The sequence below is a fragment of the Manihot esculenta genome, chromosome 14 (genome assembly GCF_001659605.2).
Source record: "Manihot esculenta cultivar AM560-2 chromosome 14, M.esculenta_v8, whole genome shotgun sequence".
Lineage (NCBI taxonomy): Eukaryota > Viridiplantae > Streptophyta > Magnoliopsida > Malpighiales > Euphorbiaceae > Manihot > Manihot esculenta.
Window position 1 is genome coordinate 23,534,190 of NC_035174.2, and position 24,729 is coordinate 23,558,918.

The 24,729-nt window shown below is 34.1% G+C and overlaps 2 protein-coding genes across 11 annotated transcripts in view; one reads left to right on the forward strand and one right to left on the reverse strand.

Annotated features, from left to right (window-relative positions):
* Positions 1–13,112: 13,112 nt before the first annotated feature.
* LOC110630949 (pentatricopeptide repeat-containing protein At1g31430) lies at positions 13,113–15,288 on the reverse strand. The gene has a single exon (XM_021778609.2). The coding sequence runs from the start codon at positions 15,207–15,209 to the stop codon at positions 13,353–13,355; it is 1,857 nt and encodes a 618-aa protein (XP_021634301.1). The 5' UTR covers positions 15,210–15,288; the 3' UTR covers positions 13,113–13,352.
* A 667-nt stretch (positions 15,289–15,955) lies between these two features.
* LOC110599745 (cleavage stimulation factor subunit 77) overlaps positions 15,956–24,729 on the forward strand; it is a 46,948-nt gene continuing 38,174 nt past the window's right edge. For 3 of the 10 annotated variants that reach the window (XM_021736315.2, XM_021736314.2, XM_021736317.2), the window contains exons 1-4: positions 15,963–16,406; positions 16,490–16,564; positions 16,654–16,716; positions 17,702–17,811. In XM_021736315.2, coding sequence (XP_021592007.1) covers positions 16,371–16,406; positions 16,490–16,564; positions 16,654–16,716; positions 17,702–17,811 — 284 coding nt within the window. In that variant the 5' untranslated portion in view covers positions 15,963–16,370. Of the gene's footprint in view, positions 16,407–16,489; positions 16,565–16,653; positions 16,717–17,701; positions 17,812–24,729 lie in introns of all 10 variants that reach the window. The other 7 variants (XM_021736318.2, XM_021736321.2, XM_021736313.2 and 4 more) reach the window with 4 other exon arrangements.

Consider the following 24,729-nt stretch of genomic DNA (forward strand, 5'->3'; position numbering starts at 1 on the left):
TCAAATATTTTTTTTTTTCTATTTATTGTTTTATTTTCCTTTTTCTATTCCTTTTCTCCATGAATATTTAAAGATTGAATTGTAAACTTTAAAATCCCAATTACAGATCATCCCACACACTAAACTCAACATTTTTCCTTACAACGTTCATAAACTTATTTCCCTCTTTATTTAATATTTTTTAAATGTGCTAGAAATAAAGTTGAATATGTAAATTAATAGACTAGTGAAATTTACATATATAAATTGAACCGATATTATAGTAAGTTTAATTTCGATTAAATTTGACTTTTTAGTTTAAATTTATATTGAATTAATGCAATAATAAACTCAATTAAATAATTACAATGATTACCGAGTACCTTCAGCTTTTTATTATTATCTATATTTTTTCAATTTAAATAATTACAATAATATTATCTCTCATTTGACATGAATAACTTTTAAAAAAATAATTTAAATGAATTTTTATAATTTTATTTTTATATATAATAAAAAAATTTTAAATTAAAAAATTTAAATTCTTTTATTCCAAATAAAAATTTGAAAGAAAAAAATTTAATTTAATTAAATTAAATTTTTATAAAATTATTGATTCTAAACGGATAAAGTTTTTTCAAATTAGAATTTAATATTCTCTTCATTTCATAAAAAAAATTTACTTTTCTTGTTTTCATTGTGAATTATAAATTATTTTTCTTTTTAAAATAATAATTTATTATTAAATTCCTAATATAATTCTATTTATCATGTATTAATTTAGTAATAAGATAATATAAGTAAAATATATATTAAAAAATATAAAATAAAATTTATTATTTTAACTGTATTACTATATTTTATTAATTTATGTGAAATATAAATAAACTTATTTTTTTGAACTGACAGTGTATTTATTAAAAATACTGATATAATGAAATGTTTACTGAAAATTCTAAAAATTGAACAATATTGATTCTCTTCCACTGGGAGGTGCTCGATTTGCTTATCTTGAGAACTTAAAAGAAGAAGTTACTTTTTTTTCAAGATTCCAATAGAAGAAGATCTCCAATGCAAGTGTTTCTGAGAGGAATTAGCTAGAACACAAGGGGAATCGTTGATAAGAGTATGATTTGCAAGCGTAAAGACGAGTTTTGTGGGAAGATCGTAACTGATGGATTAGTGGCTCTTGGATACGATGCTTCGAGCCCCAAATCTCATTGGGGAAAATCCGTCGCCCATCCCGCCGTGGATTTTCAGGAAAGAAACTTTTAGAGTTTCAAGAAAGAGAGAGAGAGCGGACTTTCAAGAAAGTAAAGAAAAATACAAGATCACTGGCCAAGAAATGGTTGAAGCTCTTGAGAAAAGGAAGGCTCCAACGGTAGTAGAAGAGGATTGTGCTACCAAACGATGTAAACTGTGAGATAAGGGCCTATGGCTTGACAAGGAGTGGGACTTCCTTCAGGGACAAGGTTCTTGGAATCACAGCGATGGATATTGAAGAGTGCCCAGCAGAGGAAATGGATGAGGATTTTAAGGACTCTAATGGCACGGTGATACCTGTCATTGATTTTTCAAATCAATTGGAGCAAAAACTGGCAAAGAAATGGAAACGATATGTGATTATTTAACTGTTAGGACAACGACTTGGGTACATGACCCTCTCAGTAAGATTACACACTTTATGGAAGATTGATAATATAAAACTTCTTAATCTCGGAAACGAACTTTTTCTGGTTCAATTTCATAATAATGAGGATTATTATAAAGTCATGTTGGAAAGACCGTAGATTGTGTTGGGGGCATATGTACTCATACAACTTTGTAGCCCCTCCTTTGACGTTAATTAGGATAAGATCGAGTCTGCTGTAATTTGGATTAGATTACCGGGTCTTTCGGTGCATTTGTACCATGAAAGGATGTTAAATAGAATTGGCTCTTCCATGGGTAGGTAATAAAGGTTGACTATAATACTGCTAATGTGATCTGAGGAAATTTTGCTCGAATTACTGCATTAGTGGATTTGAGAAAGCTACTCAAATCAAAAGTTAGCGTTAAAAGTAGAGTTCGATAGGTTGAATATAAAAGTCTGCCACAAATCTATTTTGAGTGTGGACGAATTGGCCACCGGAGTAATTCCTATTCTTTCAAAGAAGGTGTCTCCAGTAATGATGGAATGCCTAACCCTGAGCAGACTAGAACAGAGCCGTAGAAACATAATTTTTTCACGGAATGGATGCAAGTCTTACGGCATAACAAACGGCCACATAAGGAGAATATGGAAAAACCTAATAAAGTGGAGAAGGTTGGATCTCATTTTGAAATCCTTAGAAATGAAAGTGAAGCTAATATAGAAATGGAAAATGCAGATCTATAGGAAGTTGCCACGAACGGGCAAGAGAGCCAACCTAAAGAAAGAAACAGGAGTAATAGAGGGGTGACCATAAAGATATCTTAGTCGCGAAAAAAAGGGCCAAATAAGTTGATTAATCAAAAGGAGATTTCAAATGTAGGAATCATGATAGAAAATCTTGAATGGATGCCCACGGTTCACCCTTAAGTCTCTGCTGTCGAAAGTATTTCCCTTAGCCATGTTGATGCACCATGTAGTTCAAGTTCCATCTCCTTTGAATCTGAGAAAATATTATGTGATCGTAATTAATTCACGGGAAGAAGTGGGGCCCAACACCGTGTCACAAACCATGCAAATGGAAACTGACGTAAACTTTCATGCACAAATGAAAGATTTTCTCTCCCTGAATGCACGACCACCTGATGTCCCTGTTAGAAACCAGTGGATGACATGTTAGAGGATGAGGAGATTAAGAGTAACAAATCTTTTGAAGAGGTAGCATATTGTGACCCCTACTTATGAGTTTAAGGTGTATTTGTATCCTTTCTCGTCCTTTTTTTTAATGTCAATCGTCATATGGAATTGCTAAGGATCTGAAGGCTTCGATTTCCTTAGATATTTTAAATTGCTTTTGCAGGAACATAATCTGAGCTTAGTGGTGCTACTGGAAACTCGTATTAGTGGTGCTCGAGCATATAACATTATTAAGAAGTTGAATTTTGCTAGATCGCACCAAGTCAAAGCCAATGGTTTTTGGGGAGGCATATGGGTTTTATGGAACTCAAACTGGAACCTTTCCTTTTATGTAAACAATAAACAATTTATTCATTTTCATATTACGGGTGCTAATTTCTCCCCTTTCTGGTTTACAGTAGTGTATGGAAGTCCAGTAGTTAGTATTCAGAAGACCCTTTAGAGGAAGTTGGCTACACTACGAGTACATCCAGATGAAGCTTGGCTCCTTGCAGGGGATTTCAATGCTTTGCTCGCGGCTGATGAGAAGAAAGGAGGAGCTGCTCATTGGTTCTCTTCTGATTTTGTATCTTGGATGAAAGATACTTGCACATATGATCTTGGCTATAAAGGGCCTGATTTTACTTAGAGAATGGGCAATCTTTTTGAAAGGTTGGACAGAGTAGTTGGGAATGATCTTTGGCGATCTCAATATCCTGATAGCTGAGTGTTTCACCTACAATGGACCCACTCTGATAATTGGCTGCTCCTTATTAGTTTGAAAAGCTTCCCATAGGAACAAAATAAGGAGAAGCCTTCTTGCTTTCAAGCCACATGATTGACCCATGCGTCCTTTACGCATATGTTGAAAGACAGGTTGAGAACTAGTGATGATTTTATAAATAACCTAAAGCTGTTAGCAAATAATCTCAAAAGTTGGAATAGGGAAGTCTTCGGGAATGTGTTTTACTAGAAAAGAACTCTTCTTGACAAGATTGATGGTACTTAACGCAATCTGGAAACAAAATGGTCCAAGTCTCTTTACACCCTAGAAAAGAAACTTCAACATGAGCTAGATATCATTTTACAAAGAGAAGAGTTAATTTGGTTTTAGAAAGCTCGTTCAGAATGGATAAACTAAGGGATAGGAATACATCCTATTTTCATGCAAATACTATGATGAAAAGGAAGCAAAACCAGATCGAGATGTTGAGAAATGATAAGAATGATCGGGTCATTGATCAATAGACCTTACAAGATTTGGCTTGTACTTTTTTCAAAAATCTTTATTTGGATGACTGTGTATATACCCCAGTGTACAATATAAGAGTTAAATTCGCCCCTATACCGAATGTGGTTCTAACTAATCTTTCTGCTCATATGCCCAAAGATGAAATTTGAGGCACTCTCTTTGAGATGAAGCCATGGAAAGCCCTAGGGCCAGATGGATTCCACGCCAGCTTGTTTCAAAAAAATTGGAAGGTTGTGAGGAATCAAGTTTGTGATGAAGTTTGTCATGCTTTTACAGGTCATCCTTTCATAAGAAGAATAAATCATACTCTCATAAGTCTTATCCCTAAAGTAGCAAATCTGCTGGTAATATCTAATTTTAGACTCATCTCTCTTTGTAGTGTCATTTATAAAATCATCATTAAGGTTCTTGTCAACGGGATTAAGCATGTCTTACCTATTATAATTCATCCTAATCAGACTAGCTTTGTGTCTGGCAAGAAAATAGCTGATAATATAATTGTTGCACAGGAAGTGATCCACTCAATGAGATCCGAAACGAGCAAGAAAGGTTTTTTGCTATTAAAGTTAACTTGGAAAAAGCTTATGATAGAGTTAAGTGGGTATATTTAGAGGATACGCTATCTGATACTGGCTTCCTGGCTAGTACTATATGGGTTATTATGAATTATGTGACAAAAGGCTGAGTGCCCAAGGCTAAGAGCCCGAAAAATGACAAGGAGCCAGAAGAGCCCAGACCAGACTAAGCCATAAGAGCTCGGAAGACAACAAAGAGCCTAAGTGCTTGGAAGAAGACTCATGGCTAAAAAGTCTAAAAGATAATAAAAGAGTGTAAGTGCTCGAAAGAAGACTTATGGCTAAAGAGATTGAAAGACCAAAAAGAGTCTAAGAACTCGGACGAAGAATCAGGGCTAAAAAGCCCAAAAGACTATAAGGAGCCTAAGAGCTCAGAAAAATCATCAGGGTTAAAGAGCTTAAAAGACTACAAGGAGCCTAAGAGCTCAGAAGATATCTCTCTTAGAGAAAGGGACAAATTCTATCTTGATTATTCAATATCATCTATATAATTCCTATGATGCCCGATCATAACCTTTATGATTATCCGATTAAAGGCAACGTTTGATTATGTCAAAACATAATAATCCTTATGTTGGAAACTATGACAATCTAAAGTCCAAAGGTTAATTCATAACTATTATGAGATTCACTAATGATACTAATCTATGTAGTGATCTTAGTGTGAGTCTATCCAATACTTTGTTCTAACAAGCATCTATGATATTGATTTGCATCACCATACACATAATCATCTCAGGATCATCAATCAATATGCATACTAGTTATATATATTATTATCTCTATAATAATAACAATTAGGGATGTAAATCATTATTATGTAACATGTAAAAAAAAATAATAATGACAAAACTCTCTTTATTAATAACAATAATTAGTAACATAAAAGTCCAAATTAATGGTCTATGGCACATATACTAACAATCTCCCACTTGCACTAGACCTAGTCATACAAATATCTAATACCTATGGACCTAATTTGATGATCATGCTTGATTCGAGAGAGAGGTTTTGTTGATGGATATGCAATGTTATCATTTATGTTCACTTTGCATATCTTGATATCTCCTCTATCAATGATGTCTCGAATGAGATGAAATCATCTAAGTATATGTTTAGACCTCTAATGATAACTAGGCTTCTTAGCTTATGCTATAGATCCATTATTGTCACAATAAATGTCCACAGGATTTGCAATGCTAGGTACCACTCCTAGCTCAGTGATGAATTTCTGATGTGGAACCTAGGATCAACATGTGATAAAAAACTTCGAATATACACTTGACAATAAACGAGGTTTAGATAATTTTCAAAGGCTACTTTACTACACTCCTAACCAACCAATGTGATTAGAAATATAGATAATCAAGCGATTCCAATTAGAGAACGCCACAAGATATTCTTGATAAGTTAACTAGGTATGGAGAAAACCTATATTAAAATGCCACATGATTGAACCTTGATAAGTTGCTAAACATGGAGAACAGAAATTTTCATTATGGAGAGAAAATATCAATATCTTTTAGCTTCCTTTCTACATACAAAATAAAGGCTATTTATAGTCAAATATCTCCTAATCCTAATTGGAATAGGAAAATAAAATAAGTCCTAGTTGAAATAGGAAAAATAAGTCAATCCTATTTAAATAAGGAAAACTATAACTAATCCTACTAATTTGACTCTTAATCCATATAGAATTATAAAAGACACCAAAAGACACTAAAATATCTCATATATGAACTTCTAAAAGTAAATAAATTATAAATGAAATTGAACCTACAAATTTTAATAAAATAAGCTCATTTCTTTTTCTTCTCTTCTAAACGTGACATTCAATATGAATAATTTGAATTCTCCTTGAGTTCTGATGTTTTCTTGTCTTCCTAGTTAAATACTCGAAAAACATCACAATGTTCTTATACTTCAAGTTGTTGAAATGCAATGCCCCCCTTGTGCACACATCATTCTCTCTTTCCTCTAAAAGATTCATCCTTGAATAGATTCGTCCTCGAATCTTCAACCATAATGACAAGAAAAGGATCAATATACACAAGATCATGTCCATACAAGTTGTTTTGTGCAAAAATGTCAAAGGCAATTGGAATCTCGACTTCTTGGATATCTTGAATAGATTAATCATATGAATCAGAATTAGAGCCAATATCAAAATTTTTCTCAATTTCAATGGCTTGAAAATCATCTTGCGTTTAGTTGTGCTTTTCAACAATTGCAGTAGCAACTTTAATTTCTTGGAATTGATCTACCAAAGTGTTTTCTATCACATCTTCTTGGCTTTCTTCCATATGACAATGTTTAGATTCAGAATTAACTTCTTCATTATTTTCAAATCGATCTACATCGTTATTGGTGGTTCGTTCATTCACTTCTTGGATGGCTTTCTCCATAATTTTCATGAAATATTTGAATTCAATTTGAAATTTCTCAAATTAAGTACTAAACTTTGACATCTCTCCTCTTTTTTAAAAAAAGAAAAATGAAATATAATTGATTTTTTTCTTTCTTTTTTTCTTTTTTTTTATTTTTTATTTTTTTTAACTGAAACTATGAAATAAATTAAAATAATGAAACAATGAGGTAAAAATAAAATTAAAACAAAAATAAAAACCAAATTAAAACTTATGAAATAAATAGACATGGATAAATAGGAATACATCTACTACCAAGTTTTGATACCAAACAAATGTGGAACCTAGAATCAACTTCTAATAAAAAACTCCGAACACACACTTGACAATTAACGAGATTCAGACAACTTCCAAAGATTGCTCTACTACACCCCAAGCCAATTAATGTGATTAAAAACATAAATAATCAAGCGATTTCAACTAGAAAACGCCACAAAATATTTTAATAAGGTAACTAGGAATGGGAAAAATCCATATTAGAACGCCACAAAGTTGAACCTTTATAAGTTACTAAACATGGAGGGCAAAAATTCTCATTATGGAGATAAAATATCAACTTTTTTTTAACTTCCTTCCTACATATAAAATAAAGGCTATTTATAGCGAAATATCTTCTAATTCTAATTGGAATAGGAAAACAAAACAAATCCTAATTGAAATAGAAAAATGAGACAAATCCTAGTTGAAATAGGAAAATATAAGTCAATCCTATTTGAACAAGAAAAACTATGTCTAATTTTACTAATTTGATTCCTAATCCATATAGGATTATAAAAGACACTAAAAGACACTAAAATGTCTTATATATAAGCTTCTAAAAGTAAATAAATTATGGCTAAAATTATACCCACGAATTTTAATAAAATAATCTCATTTCTTTTTCTTGTCTTCTAAACGTGGTATTCAATATGAATAATTCAAATTCTCCTTAATTCCTGATGATTTCTTGCCTTCCTAGTTGACTATTCAAAGAGCATCACAACATTCTTACACTTCAAGTTGTTGAAAGGCAATGCCCCTTATGTGCATGCATCAATTTCTTCAACCAAACTACTTCTCTGGATCTGATGCTGCTATATACTCAACCTCTATTGTAGAATCTGCTACAGTGCCTTGTTTGGAGCTCTTCCAACTAATAGCTCCACTGTTCAATGTGAATAGAAAACCTGACTGCAATCTGAAATCGTCTATGTCAGTTTGGAAACTAGCATCTGTGTAACCATTTACAACTAGCTCATCTTTCAAACGTCCATAAACTAATAATGCATCCTTAGTCCTTCTAAGGTACTTAAGGATGTTCTTACAGGTGTCCAATGACTCTCATTAGGATCTACCTGATATTTGCTTGTTGAGGTTAATGCATATGAGACATCTAGTCAGTATATAACATAGCATACATGATAGATCCTATAGCAGAAGCATAAGGGATCTTATTTATTCGCTCTCGCTCATCAGATGTCATAGGACATTAATTCTTGCTGAGATGAATGCCGTGAGACATAGGCAATAATTCCTTTTTAAAATCTTGCATGTTGAACCTCTTCAATACTTTGTTTATGTATGTACTTTGACTCAAACCTATTATCCTTTTGGATCTATTCTATAGATCTTAATACCAAGGATATAAGCAGCCTCTCCTAAGTCCTTCATTGAGAATAAATTCCCTAACCAAGTCTTAGCCTTTTGCAAGATAGGGATATCATTCTTAATGAGCAAAATGTCATCCACATATAGGACCAAAAATACAACTGCACTCCCACTAACCATCTTATAAATACAAGGTCCATTTTCATTCTTAATGAATCCAAAGTCTCTAACTATTTCATCAGACGGAATTCCAGCTCTAAGATGCTTGCTTCAATCCATAAATTGATCTTTGAAACTTGCAAATCTTTCTAGAATTCTCAGGATTTACAAAACCCTCAGCTTGTGTCATGTACACATCTTCGAGTAAGTTTCCATTAAGGAAAGTTGTTTTGAAATTCATCTGTCATATCTCATAATCATAGTATACAGTAATTGCAATGAGAATTCTAATGGATTTAAGCATAGCAACTGGTGAAAAAGTTTCATCATAATCTATACTATGAGTTTGTCTGAAACCTTTTCCAACAAGCCTTGCTTTATCGGTATGCACATTTCCATCCATGTCAATTTTCTTCTTAAAAACCCATTTGCAACCAATGTCTTTAATACCCTCTAGAGGATCAATTAAGGACTAAAATTGGTTATCAAACATGGATTGCATCTCTGATTTCATGGATCCAAGTCATTTTTCAGAATCTAGACCTGACACAGCTTCTTGATAGGTTATGGGCTCATCTTGATCCATGAGTAAAATTTAACGACTGTCAGTCATAAGAAATCTATGTCTCTCAGGCTGATGATGTGACCTATCATATCTGCAAGAGATTTGTGTCACACTTTCAAATTCCACAACTGTTTGTAGTTTTGGAAGTAGTTCTATTGACGACTCAATGTTCTGTTGTGGTCCTCGAGTTTCCTCGAGTTGTAGTGTACTCCCACTGGTTCTCTTAGAGATAAATCCCTATTTCAAAAAAGTTCTATTTCGAGCAACAAACACTTTTTTCTCTGAGAAAATGTAAAAATAGTTCTCTTTAGTTTCTTTAGAATACCCCACAAAATTACATTTGATAGATTTTGGAGCTAACTTATATGAAATTGATCTTTTTATATAAGCTTCACAGCCCTAAATCTTAAGAAAAGATAAACTTGGTGTTTTACCAGTCTCTAACTCATATGGTGTCTTTTCAACTGCTTTAGATGGTACACGGTTGAAAATAAATGCAGTTGTTTCCAAAATATAACCCTAAAATGATAAAGGAATATCTGTTTGACTCATTATATATTGAACCATATCTCGAGCAGATCCTCTCTAAGCTCAGTTTTAATCTTATCTTTCGGCCCGGTTTGGAACTAGGAAGGAGTTAAGCCCATTCGCCTTATGGGACCATCTGCATACGCACCCGGGGAAGATTAGAGGCTGTTACGTATGGGGCAGAAATCTGATATCCTCGTACGATCATATCAGTGTGGCAGAGACAGGTGACTCAATGGAAGCCAGGCCATTACACGTCACTGACAGACAATGGAAACAGATAAAAGGAAGAACCATTCTCTTCTCAAGGGGCTTTTTGGGGCTAAGTTTACAGAACCCTTGTAAAACCCTATTTTCTGGATCTCATATCATCAACAGTCATTCAAAATCAAATCCAATTTAGAAATATATAAATATGAAGACTGAAGATATTGAATCACTTGCAAACAATTAATATGAATACAGTTATTAAAAAGCAAAAATTCTATCTCATAAAACAAACAGTGACGGAGAGCTAAACTTTCAATAATTACCAGTATATTATTATTTTTTGAAAAACCAGAAACACCACATTAAAATATATTTTTAGAGTTTTCCTAGCAATAAAATCTTTTAACCTGAAACAAAGCCCGTCAACTCGATAAACATAAAATTAGACTTATTTATATTTTAATAAAAAAGCGTTCAAGAACTGATTTCAACTTTTTGCCAAACCAACGACATTTTCCATAAGCTGGAAGCGTTCTAATTTTCGAGAACACATTGACCCAGAAATTCTCGATGCACCATAGAAAGTTGGAAACCAAAAGCTCAAATCTTTATTAAACCAAAGAAAATTCAGTGCATTTATACTAACACTTCATACAAATTACGAGCCCATGAAACCCATTGCATTGCAGATTACACTCATCTATATACTTGTTTATTAGCTGATAATTAATACAAATTACGATTTCAGACTAAACTGGAACACTCCACGAATGGAATTTGCCATTGTTCTCACTCAACCAGAGATCTTAAAGGCCTTGACATCTAGTTTCTTGACCTCCTTTTTAGGACAGTCACTGTCAGGACTCCATTCTACATGCTTGCCTTAACCTCATCAACTTTTGCATTCTCTGGCAGCCTGAATCTTCTCAAGAATTTCGCACTTATCTCTTAACGCTATGCCACTTGTCGTTATTCTCTTCTTTCTCTTTGCTCCTCTCTCCACTTATCTGCAAAACCCTGCCTTCTTCTACCTCAACTTCCACTTCCTCTTTATTTAACCCTGGAAGACCAGCTGGATAGTTAATGAAATGATGTGTTTTAGCCTTAGTTTATTTTTCAGTTTTCTTCTAAGTTAAAAGGTGTGTTTAGTATGATAGCAATGTCTGTTTAATTAGTTAATTAGTTAGAAAATGCAGGAACTTTCCCTTCACGTGTTTCATGTTTTCTTCTCCTTTCTCAGTATATAAAACTCAATAATATGTATCAGAGCCTTCACTAAGCATTATTATCTTCTTTCTTTCAAGATTCTTAAATCTTCAAAATCCTTATTCTCTTCGAAGGATCATAAAAATAAAAATATGCTATTTTTTAATACTAAAACTCTAAACAATTCCTTACATTTTTTCTATTCATCAATCCTGATTCGAGCGGCGGAGTGTCTGTTATGTATACCATGAACATTTACCATTAACACCTCACGTTTTATTCCTTGCAGGTTCTAACCAATCACATCGTCTTTCATTCGGCCATATCATCAATCTAATATCAGAAGCATCAGAATTCAAAATAATTTAATTTTTTTGTATAATTGTGCTTTTTGTCTTTTTTTTTAAAATTTATTTATCATTTCGATAGTTAGTAAATTATGAATCTGTATTTTATGTAATTAAGTTAATATGGGTTATGGTTGAGCAGTAATGGGGCTAATATTATGAGTCTGATTTGTCAAGTAGGAGGCCCTATTAATAAATTCTATTGATAAATTGAATTCTCTAGTCGACAATAAATGTGTGCTTCTCAATCAGAACCCATAATAATTTAGTTTAGAGTCATTTATTAGCTCTTCTAATTACCTTTTTTTTTTTTTCTTTTGCCAACTATTAATAATAATAAAATATAATAATTAAACTAATATGGATTGTGTTTAAAAATTAATTCGCTTGATTAGACTTTGACTTATGGGATAGAAGGCCCTGTTAATGAGTCAGACTCTCTAAACGATATTTAATATGTACCTCTTAATTAGGGCCTTAATTGGAATGCATGAGAATTAGGACCATAGCAATTTAAGTTTCCTTTATCATTGTTGTATTTGCTTCTCTATTTATTTGTTTATTAATATTTCAGCTGTTTAGCGCTATTTAAATCGAAAAAATCTACTCAATTGAATTAATTTAAAATTTTAATTAATTAATTCGATTTTTTATTTATTTCAGTTTGATTCGATTTTTAATTATAAAAATTTTAATTATTTCAGTTCAGTTAGGTTCGATTTTGATTAAAAAAAACTAAAAAAATCAAATTGAACCGATTAGTGATAATAGTATATTATTTTTAATAATACAGATATATGAGATCATATTAAAATTAAAATATTTTAATTAAATTTTAAAATATTAAAAATAAAGCATAAAAAATAAAAAAATTATTAAAAATTTAAATCGATGAAATCGAATCGAATTAAATCAGACCGATTCGATTTGATTTCTAATCAAAATCAACTCAATTAGATTTTCATAAATATCAAATTTTTAATTTTTAATTTATTCGATTTAATTTTTAATTTATTCTATTCGATTTTAAATCCAACCTACTATAAATAACTTTGAAATAATTAAATTAATATTAGATTATAATCCCCATTAATTTAGCTGATGATGAGACTTGATTTGTTAATAGGGTCCTCGCTGTTTGGAGTTGTATTAGGACCTATGGTTGGGTTTCTCCAATTAGTTATTGTGTTCTTTAGGTCTTAGTATTTTATTCATACTCATCTTTATCAATGGAAGCACATCTTTAATAATAATAAAAGAATATTTATGCAATAGTAAACATAGTCTAACTTGTACGGCTTCATAATTGCTAGTTGCTTTTTTGCTTTTACTGTGAAAGACATCAAGCTGAGTAGATAAACAAGTAAGGAGATGAAAAGAGCCGCGCTGTGATAAATAAAACAGGTCTACTCTGTTAGGTCAATGTTTGAATCTTAGGCTTTCCCATGTTTCAGTAGACTTTTTTTTTTTTTTTTTTTTACTGCTTTTGTGCCCAAGAAGCTTTTGATTGTATTTATTCTGGCTTTCTGTTGCGGAATTTATAATCATTGAATTTAGTCCAAGCCATTTATCGAATGAAATATTACCTTTGATTTTCTTTTTCATTTAATAAAATGTGTTGTATTAACTTTGTGGAACTGAATTGAGTCAAACATAACCGCATCAGAACCCAGATAGCATTGGCATGCATCAGCCATAGATATTTTTGGGTCTCAATACCATACAAAGTTCTGGTCCAATCCATAGTTTCTCAATTGATGTGTCAGCACTTGAAGCAACTTGTATAGTTCTTTACTTCTGGGGTGTGACTTTTCACCCTTGCGAAATTCATGAACCATTCCATCAATTTCAATTGAACTACAACCTGGAGTCTTCTTTATGTTCCTTTTTTTCATTTCCTTTCTCCACTTTAATGCATCTCTCCATCGATTTGCAGAGGAATATATGTTTGACATGAGTATATACGCACCATCTCTACTGGGTTCCATCTCTACAAGTTTTTCCATTGCACTTTCCCCAAGTTCAACCTTAGCATGAATCTTGCAAGCTGCAAGAAGTGATCCCCAAATAAAAGCATCAGGTAAAATTGGCATCTTATTTATGAACTCCTGTGCCTCACTAATTAATCCAGCACGTCCCAAAAGGTCAACCATACAACCATAATGCTCTGTTTTAGGTTCTAGATCGTAGAGTCTTGACATGTCCTCAAAATGTCTTCGCCCTTCCTCTACAAGTCCAGCATGACTACACGCAGAGAGGACACCAACAAATGTTACCAAGTCTGGCTTTATGCCCATTTTAAGCATCTGGGAGAAGATATCTAATGCTCTCCTTGCTTCACCGTGCATTGCTAAACCAACAATCATGGCAGTATAAGAATAGACATCTCTACGTTTCATTGCTTGGAAAACTTCTAATGCTTGGTCTATACTTCCACACTTAGCATACATATCAACTAGTGCATTCCCAACATATCCATCTGCCTTGATATAGCTTTTGTTAATATAGGAATGCATCCACTTCCCCAGCTCAAGCATTCCAAGATTAGCACATGAATTCAACACACCAACTACGGTAACGGAATCAGGCTTTAAACCCATGTTTTGCATCATTCGGAACATGTCCAGGGCCTTCTTGAATTGTCCTTGCTGAGCTAGCCCCGATATCATGGAATTCCAAGAAACCACATTCTTTGTAGGCATTTCATCGAACACCTGACGAGCAAAGTCAATTTGTCCACATTTCAAGTACATGTCAACCAATGCATTACCCAGAAAGACATCTAAATTGACGCCAATTTTGTGATGATCCATATATGCATGAATTTTCTTACCACTATTCAAATCTCTCAATTTAGAGCAAGCGGAAAGTACAACAACCAAAGTCATCTCATCAGCTATCCAATTCATGCGAAAGAATGCATCGATGGCGGAGCTATAATCCATCTTGGCATATCCTTGGATGAGAGTAGTCCAGGAGACCAAATCCCTATCAGGACCTTCGTCGAACAGCTTCTCAACAGATTTTATAATTCCACAAACAGCGTAAAGCCTCATCAGAGTGTTCTTGACGAACACGTTCGACGCAAGACTCGTTTTGATGGAATAGGCATGAATCTGCTGACCTTCTCTGAGGCTCTCGGATTCCGAGCAAGCCTTGAGAACGTGAGGAATAGTATAAGTATCTGGAAAAAAACCTTCTAGCAACATTTCTCGGTACATGCCCATCGTTGCATTAAAGCTGTTCTTGCAACTTGCAAGTGACTGGATAATGGAATTAAAGTTGAAGACATAATTTTGGCCGCAGAGCTTGACAAGGAAGCAAGCATAGGAGAAGATGATTTCTTTGCTGCTAACCAAATCAACATGTTGAAGGACGGAAGTGATTTTAGCACATAGGAGCCGGAAGGAAAGAGGGGCTCTATTGGCTTTGGCTTTGATCATAAATGCATGGATTTGCTTCATTTCTCGCACAGATTTGCATGATTCTACTCTTGGAAGAACATCGAATTCTTGAGAATTATTGAAACGGGCACGTGAATTTGGGATTATCGTTGGGAGTGTACCCATTCTTTCCTTCTTGGGTCGGACACGGAGATAGATGGGCTTTTTGCTAATTTAAGGTTAAAAATAAAAAAAATTATCAATTTAGAGTTGAAGACATCGTCATCATACTTATGGATTTGGGATTATGAATTTGAGATTTGACCGTCACAGGGGCGATAAAAATGGTTTCTAGCATCTTTTATTATAATAATATTAATTATTATAATAATATATTTATATTAATAAAATATATTATTATATAATTAAACGTAAATTACTGTATTAATTTTAATAATAAAAAATTTTATTATTAAATAAATATATATTATATTATTAAATTACTTTTATATATCTAATCAGAACTGAATTGATTTTATATATCTAATCATAATATTATATTAATTTTATAATTATGAAATTATATAATATCAATAATTTTTTTATATAAAAATTAATAATAAAATCTATTAAATATTAATATATTAATAATTAAAAAAATAAATTATAAATAATGCCAAGCCATAATTTAACAAAAAATAAATAATATTTGACGCCTTTATAAAAGGCATTAGAAAAACATCAAATCTCAAATTCATAAATACATTCTCTTCAATTCTAAATTGATAATTTTTTTTTTTAATTTTTAACCATAAGTGGACAAAAAGCCCGAGATTAAATGGAATGACTGCACGAGACAGTAGCTGGCTGAAAATGTACTGAAAAGTAAAACGGCAAGTCGTCTATATGGAGAGTGCTAGCAAACACGCGCGTATAGGCTTGGGTTCTTGGGTCAAGTTAGCAGTGCACACAACCCTAAAACGACGCCGTTTTCCCCTCCGGCCTCTGTTTCCTTTCACGCGGCAGAAGAAAGAGGGTAAATCGGTGAGGGCAGAAACAGACCACTTGGGAAACCGAGAGAGAGTGCGGTGAAGCTAGGTATATGCCGGCAAAGAAGGAAGAGAGCAGGGGTCTCAGTGGTTAGTTAAGCTTCCTTCTCCGTTTCTCGCCGTTTTCGACATAGGTTGAACCATAAATGTTTTTCGCTATCCAATCTGTGGGCCAAATCTAGTTAATCTCAATTATCACTTATTAGGTCATTGCCGGAAAGCTATTACTAATAGGTAACGCATATTTGTGCATATACTGTTACTTGAGTAATTGAAACCCTAGTTTGCTTGCTGGCTTATGGGAATGGAGAATCCGGATGGAGCCGAGACAAAGGTATGTTGGTATCCTTGGTTTGACTGTGCTTCTTGTCATTGTTCCGAGCTTCTATATATATGAAGTTTGATTTCAATTTTAAGGATCAAACGACTGCTGCTGGAATTGTTGATAAATACAATGTCGAATCTGCAGAATTTCTAGCCAATAGTGCACAGGTTTGAATTTGTGATTGGTTTCATTAGCTTCCTTTTCTTCTAATGTGGATTTTAATTTCTTTTTTTTTTTTTCAATTTTTAAATCTCAGCATTTGCCCATTAACCAGGCAGCACCAATATATGAGCAACTTCTGTTATTGTTTCCAACAGCTGTGAGTTTCTTTTTATTTATTTATTTAATTTTTAATTTTTTTAATTTTGTATTGCTGATTATTTATGGGCAGTCCTTTTCATATTGGATTAACGTAATAACTCATTTAACTTATCTTTATTCCCTTGTCAATGCATTTCATTTACTCTGCTGCAACAACTGCGTGCAAATGTGTTTAATTGTTGGGGATTTTTTTTTCTTTTTTTGTTCTCTCTTTTATTTATAATCTTAAAATGAATGGACTGTAGACGTGTCTGGGGATATAGAATATGGCACGTCTGATTTAAGCTCCTGATTAGATTTTATTCATTTATTTTGAACAAGACTGATACATTTTCCCCTTATATTCCCAGAAATATACTTTTTTAGGAGTAACTCATGTTGTTGATGGAGTTGTTCATAGTTTATTTTAATCGTGTTGTTGATGGAGTTGTTTCATAGTTTTATTTTCATTTTCATTGCTTTAGTTTTATTTTAGTTGTAAATCTCTCCTTGCTTGTGTCCATCACATCATTGAACGTTGGTGGAACAGCTAATTCTGAGACATTAGTTACTGCTTGATGTTTGCAATTAGCAAAGCTCTTGCATAATTATTTAAGAATACATCTTTGGAATGAATTTTCATTCAAGATAGGGCAAACAGTGCCTGATATCTTGTTTGAAGAGCTAATGTTTTTGGAGCATTTGCTAGTACTTGGATTCTTGAGAGGCTAGTCAGCCTGTACTGAATCAAAATGTCAAACGGAATGCCATTCATATTGCCATCATGGTCTGCTGGATACTCAAATGCTGAAATTAAAAACATTTTAGTAATTCCATATATCATTAGTTTTATGTCATTCTTTGGCAATAATTTATATTTTTGGCATGTTTAGCTAACTTCATCTATACCCTCTATGATGCTCTGAATTATTCTAACTTGAATTCTCGCACTTTATTATTTATAATATATTTGGCTTCTTGAAGCTGTTTTTCCTTCTTTTTAGGCAAAATTATGGAAGCAGTATGTGGAGGCGTATATGGCTGTAAACAATGATGATGCTACAAAGCAGATATTCAGCCGTTGTTTATTGAATTGTCTTCAAGTTCCTCTTTGGTATGTCTTAGTATGTTAACATTTCACTGTCAATACTCCACTCAATTGCATAAGGAACTTGATATAGTGTACTCTGAAGTTCCTTCACTTTCTAGTAGAAAAATATATATTTTAAAAAATATTGAGAAATAAACCTTAGAACTGCTCTCAATAGCAGCTCTTCATCCTTAGCTATCCCAAAAAGGGAATACTTTGACCTAGGCTACAAATTGTGTAGTTTCTCCAATAACTTGTTGGTTACCAATAATAATAAGATGATCCATGAAGTCTTTTTGAGCTTGACATTATGTGTGGTTCAATTGCAATTCTCAAAATTTGGTTGAAGTCAATTGAATTCTTTGTTTTATGTGTTTGGTTTGAATAAAAATTAGAATTTAATTCTAGGAATTCAATTCAATAGAATTGGCTATGATAAAACCAATTTCTATTAAATCTGATAGAATTTGAAATGATTTCCACAAAACTTATGTAACTATATTTTTTGGACCTTAATGTACATGTCAAAAAGCTTTCTCGTAGTCATACTTCTCCTTTATATATTTAATCAAACTCCATTGGTTAAAGAAGATGAAAACCATAACACTAGCCTTTTACTATTAATATCTCTCGTGACCATATAAAATATTTTACTTTTGTTCCCAACTTTGTAATATCTAAGCATTTATGTTGTTAGTAATGATACTATTTGAAGATTTTTGGGAAAATTTAGAGAATTCTTGTATTTCACTCTTGATCTTTATAATTGGTTTATATGACTATTTATACACAAAGAATTATATCTGAACAAGGGGCAAATAATCAAATAATAATTACAGAGATAATTAAGGATCCTAATTAAATCAAATCAAATCATATCCCTAGAATCAGTTAGGATTAGCAAATAAGTCAACACTCCCCCTCAAGTTGGTGCAAAGATGTTACACATGCCCAACTTGCAAATCAGATTATGGTAGATTTTGTTGTGGAGCCCTTTAGTAAACACATCTGCAAGTTGTCCAGTAGAAGTCACATGAACTAGGCTCAAGACACTGTCTGTTAATTTTTCTTTAATGAAGTGCCGATCAATTTCAATGTGTTTCATCCAGTCATGTTGGACTGGATTTTATGCTATACTTATAGCAGCCTTATTGTCACAATATAAAGTTATCTTGTCTCTCTAGAGCAACCTCAACTCCTCCAATAACTTCTGTAACCATAAAAGTTCACACACACCTTGGGCCATTGCTCTGTATTCTACTTCAACACTTGACCGAGCAACAACACTTTGTTTTTTGCTCCTCTAGGTGACAAGGTTCCTTCCCACAACTGTGCAGTAGCCAGAGGTGGATCTCCTGTCATCGAGAGATCCTGCCCAATTTGCATCTGTAAAAGCTTCAACTCGGATGTGACCATGATTGGAGTAAAGAAGTCCTTTCCCTAGCGCAGACTTTAGGTATCTTAAGATGCAAAGTACAGCTTGCATATGAGTCTCGCGAGGGTCATGCATGAATTGGCTGACTAAGCTAACAGCATAGGCTATATCCGGTCGAGTGTGTGAGAGATAAATCAACCTTCCTACCAATCTCTGGTATCTTCCAATATCCATGGACTCACCAGTTCCTGCTTCCAGCTTGTGATTACTTTCAATGGGAGATTCTGCTGGTTTACACCCCATCATACCAGTTTCTTCCAACAGATCCAGAATGTACTTTCTTTGGGAGATGAAAATTCATTTTTCTAATCTAGCCACCTCGATACCTAGGAAATATTGCAGTTTTCCTAGATCTTTGATTTCAAATTCCTGAGCTAACAACCTTTTTAGTTGAGTCATTTCCTCTTGTCATTGCCTGTCACGACTATATCATCAACATAAACAATAAGGGTGATCTTACCCTTATGATGTTTGATAAACAGAGTGTGATCAGCATTGCTTTGTTGGTAACCAAAGGACGTCATGGCTCTGCTAAACCTGTCAAATCAAGCTCTAGGAGATTGTTTTAGCCCATACAAAGCCTTTTTTAACCTGCACACTTTTCCTTGTGTCTTCTCATCAGCGAACCCAAGAGGAATTTCCATGAACACTTCTTCCTCTAAATCTCCATGGAGGAAAGCATTCTTCACATCAAACTGTTGCAAGTCCCAGTCCAAGTTGGCTGTGCAGGATAACAAAACTCTGATTGAGTTCATTTTTGCAACTGGGGCAAATGTCTTTTGGTAATCCACTCCATAGGTTTGCGTGAATCCTTTGGCAACCAATTTGGCCTTAAACCGTTCAATTGTGCCATCAGCTTTGTGTTTCACTGTGAACACCCATTTACAACCAACGAGTTTCTTCTCAGGTGGGAGAGTGACAAGCTCTCAACTCTCATTTTTAGCCAATGCTTTCATCTTTTCAATCATTGCTTTCTTCCATTTAGGATCTGCAAGAGCTTTCTTCCAATCCTGTGGAATAGACACAGAGGAAATAGACAAGGCAAAGGCTCTATAGGAAGGAGATAAAGATTCATAAGAAACAAAGTTAGAAATAGGGTGTTTAGTACAAGATCTGACCCCTTTTCTTTGTGCAAAGGTTTATCTAAGTCATTGAAACATTCAAGAGTTGTGGGTAACTCACCAGAAGAAGATTCATGACTGGGTAACTCACCAGGAGAAGATTCTTGACTCTGAGTAGACTGCATAATGGCTTCTTCTGCCTTGTCTCTCTTCGAATACCTTCTCAAATTTGGCTTGTCCAAACGACCAGTTCTCTCTCCCTGATTGGGCATCTCCCCCCTGTTTACTAGAACTCAAACTTTATTGTTGAACCATATCATTCAGAATCACAGGATTCGGGATCACCTCGTCTTGCTCATTATTCTCCCCCTGAAGAGGTGAGTGGGTGGTACTGAAGTAGGGTTCAGTTTCTCGGAAGGTAACATCCATACTAAGTATTTCCTAGAGGGAGGATAATAACACTTGTATCCCTTCTGTGTTGGAGAATACCCAACAAACACACATTTAAGGGCCTTGGGATCCAATTTTCCTGCCGTCCTAGTATGGACAAAGCAAACACACCCAAATACTTTTAGTGGAACAACGTATGAATTCTTCCTTTGTAGAACCGCCAAAGGACTCATAAAGTCAAGGGTCTCGAGAGGCATTCTATTGATAAGATAAGCAGATGCAAGAATTGCATCTCCCCAATATGCTTTGGGTAGATTCATGGTGAACATAAGAGATCGAGCTACCTCCAATAGATGCCTATTTTTCCTCTCAGCAACGCCATTTTGAGCATTAGTATAAGGACAACTAGTCTGGTATACTATCCCATTACTCTCCAAATAAGCAGAAAAGCTACTATCCATGTATTCTCTTCCATTGTCAGTTCTCAAAATTTTCACCTTAGTATCAAATTGAGTACAAACCATCTTATGAAAGGATTGAAAACAAGAAAAGACATCACTTTTAGCTTTAATCAAATAGACCCAAGTCATTCGAGTGCAACAATCTATATAGGTGACAAACTATCGATTACCAGACAAGGAGACAGTTTGAGTAGGTCCCTAAACATCAGAATGAATAGTCGCAAAAGGAATTTGACTTTTATTATGACTCAAAGGATATGATGTTCTAGTGTGTTTAGCATACTCACAAGCATCACAAAATAGAGAATCAAACTGAGTTCTAGCAAACAAATTAGGATAAAGTTTTTCTAAGGCAAAAAATGATGGATGCCATACCGTATATGTCACTGTATTATTTCTTGATTGACATCCTTATTTTCTCCAAAACAGACTTGAGATATCGAAGAACCTGGATCACCCTCCAACATATATAAGCCATCATGCAGTCTACCATTGCCAATCCTCTTTCCTGTGTGAAGATCCTGAATAACACAATGATCAGGAAAGAATTCAATTTTACAATTAAGGGCATTGGTAACAGCACTGATAGATAAAAGCTTGACAGAAAAGTGGAGAACATAAAGGACATATGATAATTTAATGTTGGATGTGCAAATAATAGAACCTGCTCCGGATATGGGAGTAAAAGAGCCATCAACAATTCTGACACTATCTTTGGTTAGAGAAGGAAAATAATTGAGAAAGCCTTTAGAAGAGCCTGTCATATGTCTATTCGCACCAGAATCGATAATCCAAGCATTACCTGACTTTACAAAGTTAGATGTGGCATCGGAGGACGAGGAATCAAAGTTAGGAATCGAGATCCTTTTACCTTCTGCCATGGTAAAGATTTGTGAACCGTGAAAGAATAGGAGGTACCCAAGGTTGTACGCACAAGAGAGCCCAATTGATTCACCAAAGGACCGGGTAGCGGCACAGGAAGGCTGGAAAGATGGTTGGAATCGTCGCCGAAGTGATCGGAGCCGCGAAGCAGCGTCAGGCGATTGGTCACGCGCCGGGAAAGGGAGGCGCATAAGCCTCACGTGCGGGCTTTTTCGGCGTCGGAGTAGGGTTTTGAAACCCTAAAGAGGAAAAAATTAATTTTGAACCCTAAAATCAGGAAAAGGCTCTGATACCATGTTAAATTTGGATCAGGCCTAACTCACCCCAAAAGCTAGCTCAAGGGGGAGGATTGCCTATGGCTCATATAAGGGGCACATTACCCCTTTCCACAACCAATATGAGATTCAACACACCCTCTTACGCCTAGAATTTTACTAGTGCGTGACACATTTATGGGAGGCCCAACATCGGATGGAGAGGCTCTGATACCATGAAGATTTTTGGGAAAATTTAGAGAATTCTTGTATTTGACTCTTAATCTTTACAATTGGTTTATATGACTATTTATACACAAAGAATTATATCTAAACAGGAGACAAATAATCAAATAATAATTACAGAGATAATTAAGGATTCTAATCAAATCAAATCATATCCCTAGAATCAGTTAGGATTAGCAAATAAGTCAACACTATTATTTTATTGTATGAACCTCCTATATTATGAGATGTGAATTTGTTTTCTATTATCAATATATTGTTAAATGGATGTATGTTTTTGTTAATTGTTATAAATGTATTAGATATAAATTTTTTTGAAAAAGTAGAAAATTATAATTTCTTTATTTTAGTCTTGAGGTTAGTTTAAAAAAATAGAAGCAAATGAATTTTGCATTTTAAGTTGTGTCATACCAAATTTGGGTTTGAGCTCTGCCTTTAAAGTTGTGTGAAGGGAACAATTTTGGGTCTTTTAAAGAAGTGAATAGGCTGAAAGGATATAGTGAGGACGAGTTTAGGGATTCCATAGTTCCTGAAAGTAGCAAGGATAAAGATAGAACCCATATTGCCCTCCTTCTTCAATAGATTAGAATCATATGTAGCTTCATTATCCACTATTTGTGCCCTAGAACAGGAAGCCATGCTTACTTTAACAAGTTTGATTGGTGCATTGTATGGCATTTGTTGACTAAGAAAAAGCTAAACCTAGCCTAAGATCAAATGCATCATAAAAAATACAACTGTAAGGAGCCTACTGTGTGGTATGTTTTTAACTTTGATATTTAAAAAGCTTAGAGTGGAGCCTACATAATGAGAAACGGGTGCTCAGGTGTTGGCAATCAAGGAGATTTATGCTTGAAAAAGATGATGTGGGAAAGTGTTAAGAAAGAAAAGCTTGACAAGTCTGAGAAGGAAAAGAAAAGAAGTCTGACAGTGAGAATTCAAATTTTAGTTCAGGTTCTGATTCTAATGATAAGGATGAAGGAAAGAGTCCAAATATGAAAGTTGATAAAAAAACTTTTAAAATGATGGAGATGATTCAGGCAACATCAAAGATGCTCATAGAATCCTCGGAGCTAGCTATTAAGTTGTAAACAAAGATTGTTCAAAGTGACACAACAACTAAGAACAAAATAGCTACACGTACAGATTGTTGAAGGAAAGGTTGATAGGATTATAAGCAAGCTATTTCGGAAAGAAACTTATGGTGCTGGTGCTTATGTTTTCAATATACAGGTCCAGCTTTTGGAGTTGATCAAAATGTTGGGACTTTCTATCAAGAACAGAGAGGGGCTGAACCAGAAAAGAATAAGGTGTTGAAAAGAATTTCAGCAACCAGAACCCTCCAAACCATACCCCAACACCTGAAAATTCCAAAACCTTAAGCGTCTGACATTGAATTTGATCCTTCACCACCAAAAAAGATTGAATGCAAATTTGCAAGTTCTGAACCCAAAGAACCTGAAATTGCTGCCCCAATTGTATCTAACAATCCTGAACCAGAGATAGTTGAACCTCCTGTTACCGTACCTTCCCCTTGCTCTAAGCCAAAAGGTATTACCAAGGCAGCTACAAGGAAATCAGTTCTGCCTATCCCACCTAAAATCTAACACTCTGTTGTAGGGAAATTAAGTGGGTGTGCTCGACTCTGAGAGGCAACAACTGTCTCCTATTTTGACAGGGATTTCTTGCTGTCTCCTACTTTGACTACAATTTCTTCTTTTTTAAGACTTGTTTAAATTTCCTATTGTTTCTAGATTAGTTTCTAGGAGTCTTCTATTTTATTTAGGAAGTTATCTTGTATATCCTACACTAGTTAGGATTAGTTTATCCTTATTTTGGTAAGAGTTTTCTTCCTAAATTACAGAGTTAAATTTCTATCATAATTAGAAAAATTAAAACTCTATGAATACCCTATTATGTTATATTACAACAGTTCATATTTCACTTCAATAAACAGTACAATAGAGAGTTTCTCTCATACTTATTATTTCTCACAAGTGTGTGTGAGTATTAATTAGCTGCGTTGCGATTAGGTGGTATCAGAGCTAGGATGGCAACTGGTGGCGATGACAATGTTTCCCAAGACGATGATCAGGGAGCTAAAGTCGTTCAACAAAGGGATGACACATTGCAGCGATTGGAGCAACGTCTTGGTAAAGGATGGACCTCAGATTCGAGCGTATAAAACGACATATCAAAGAAATTGTGGATCA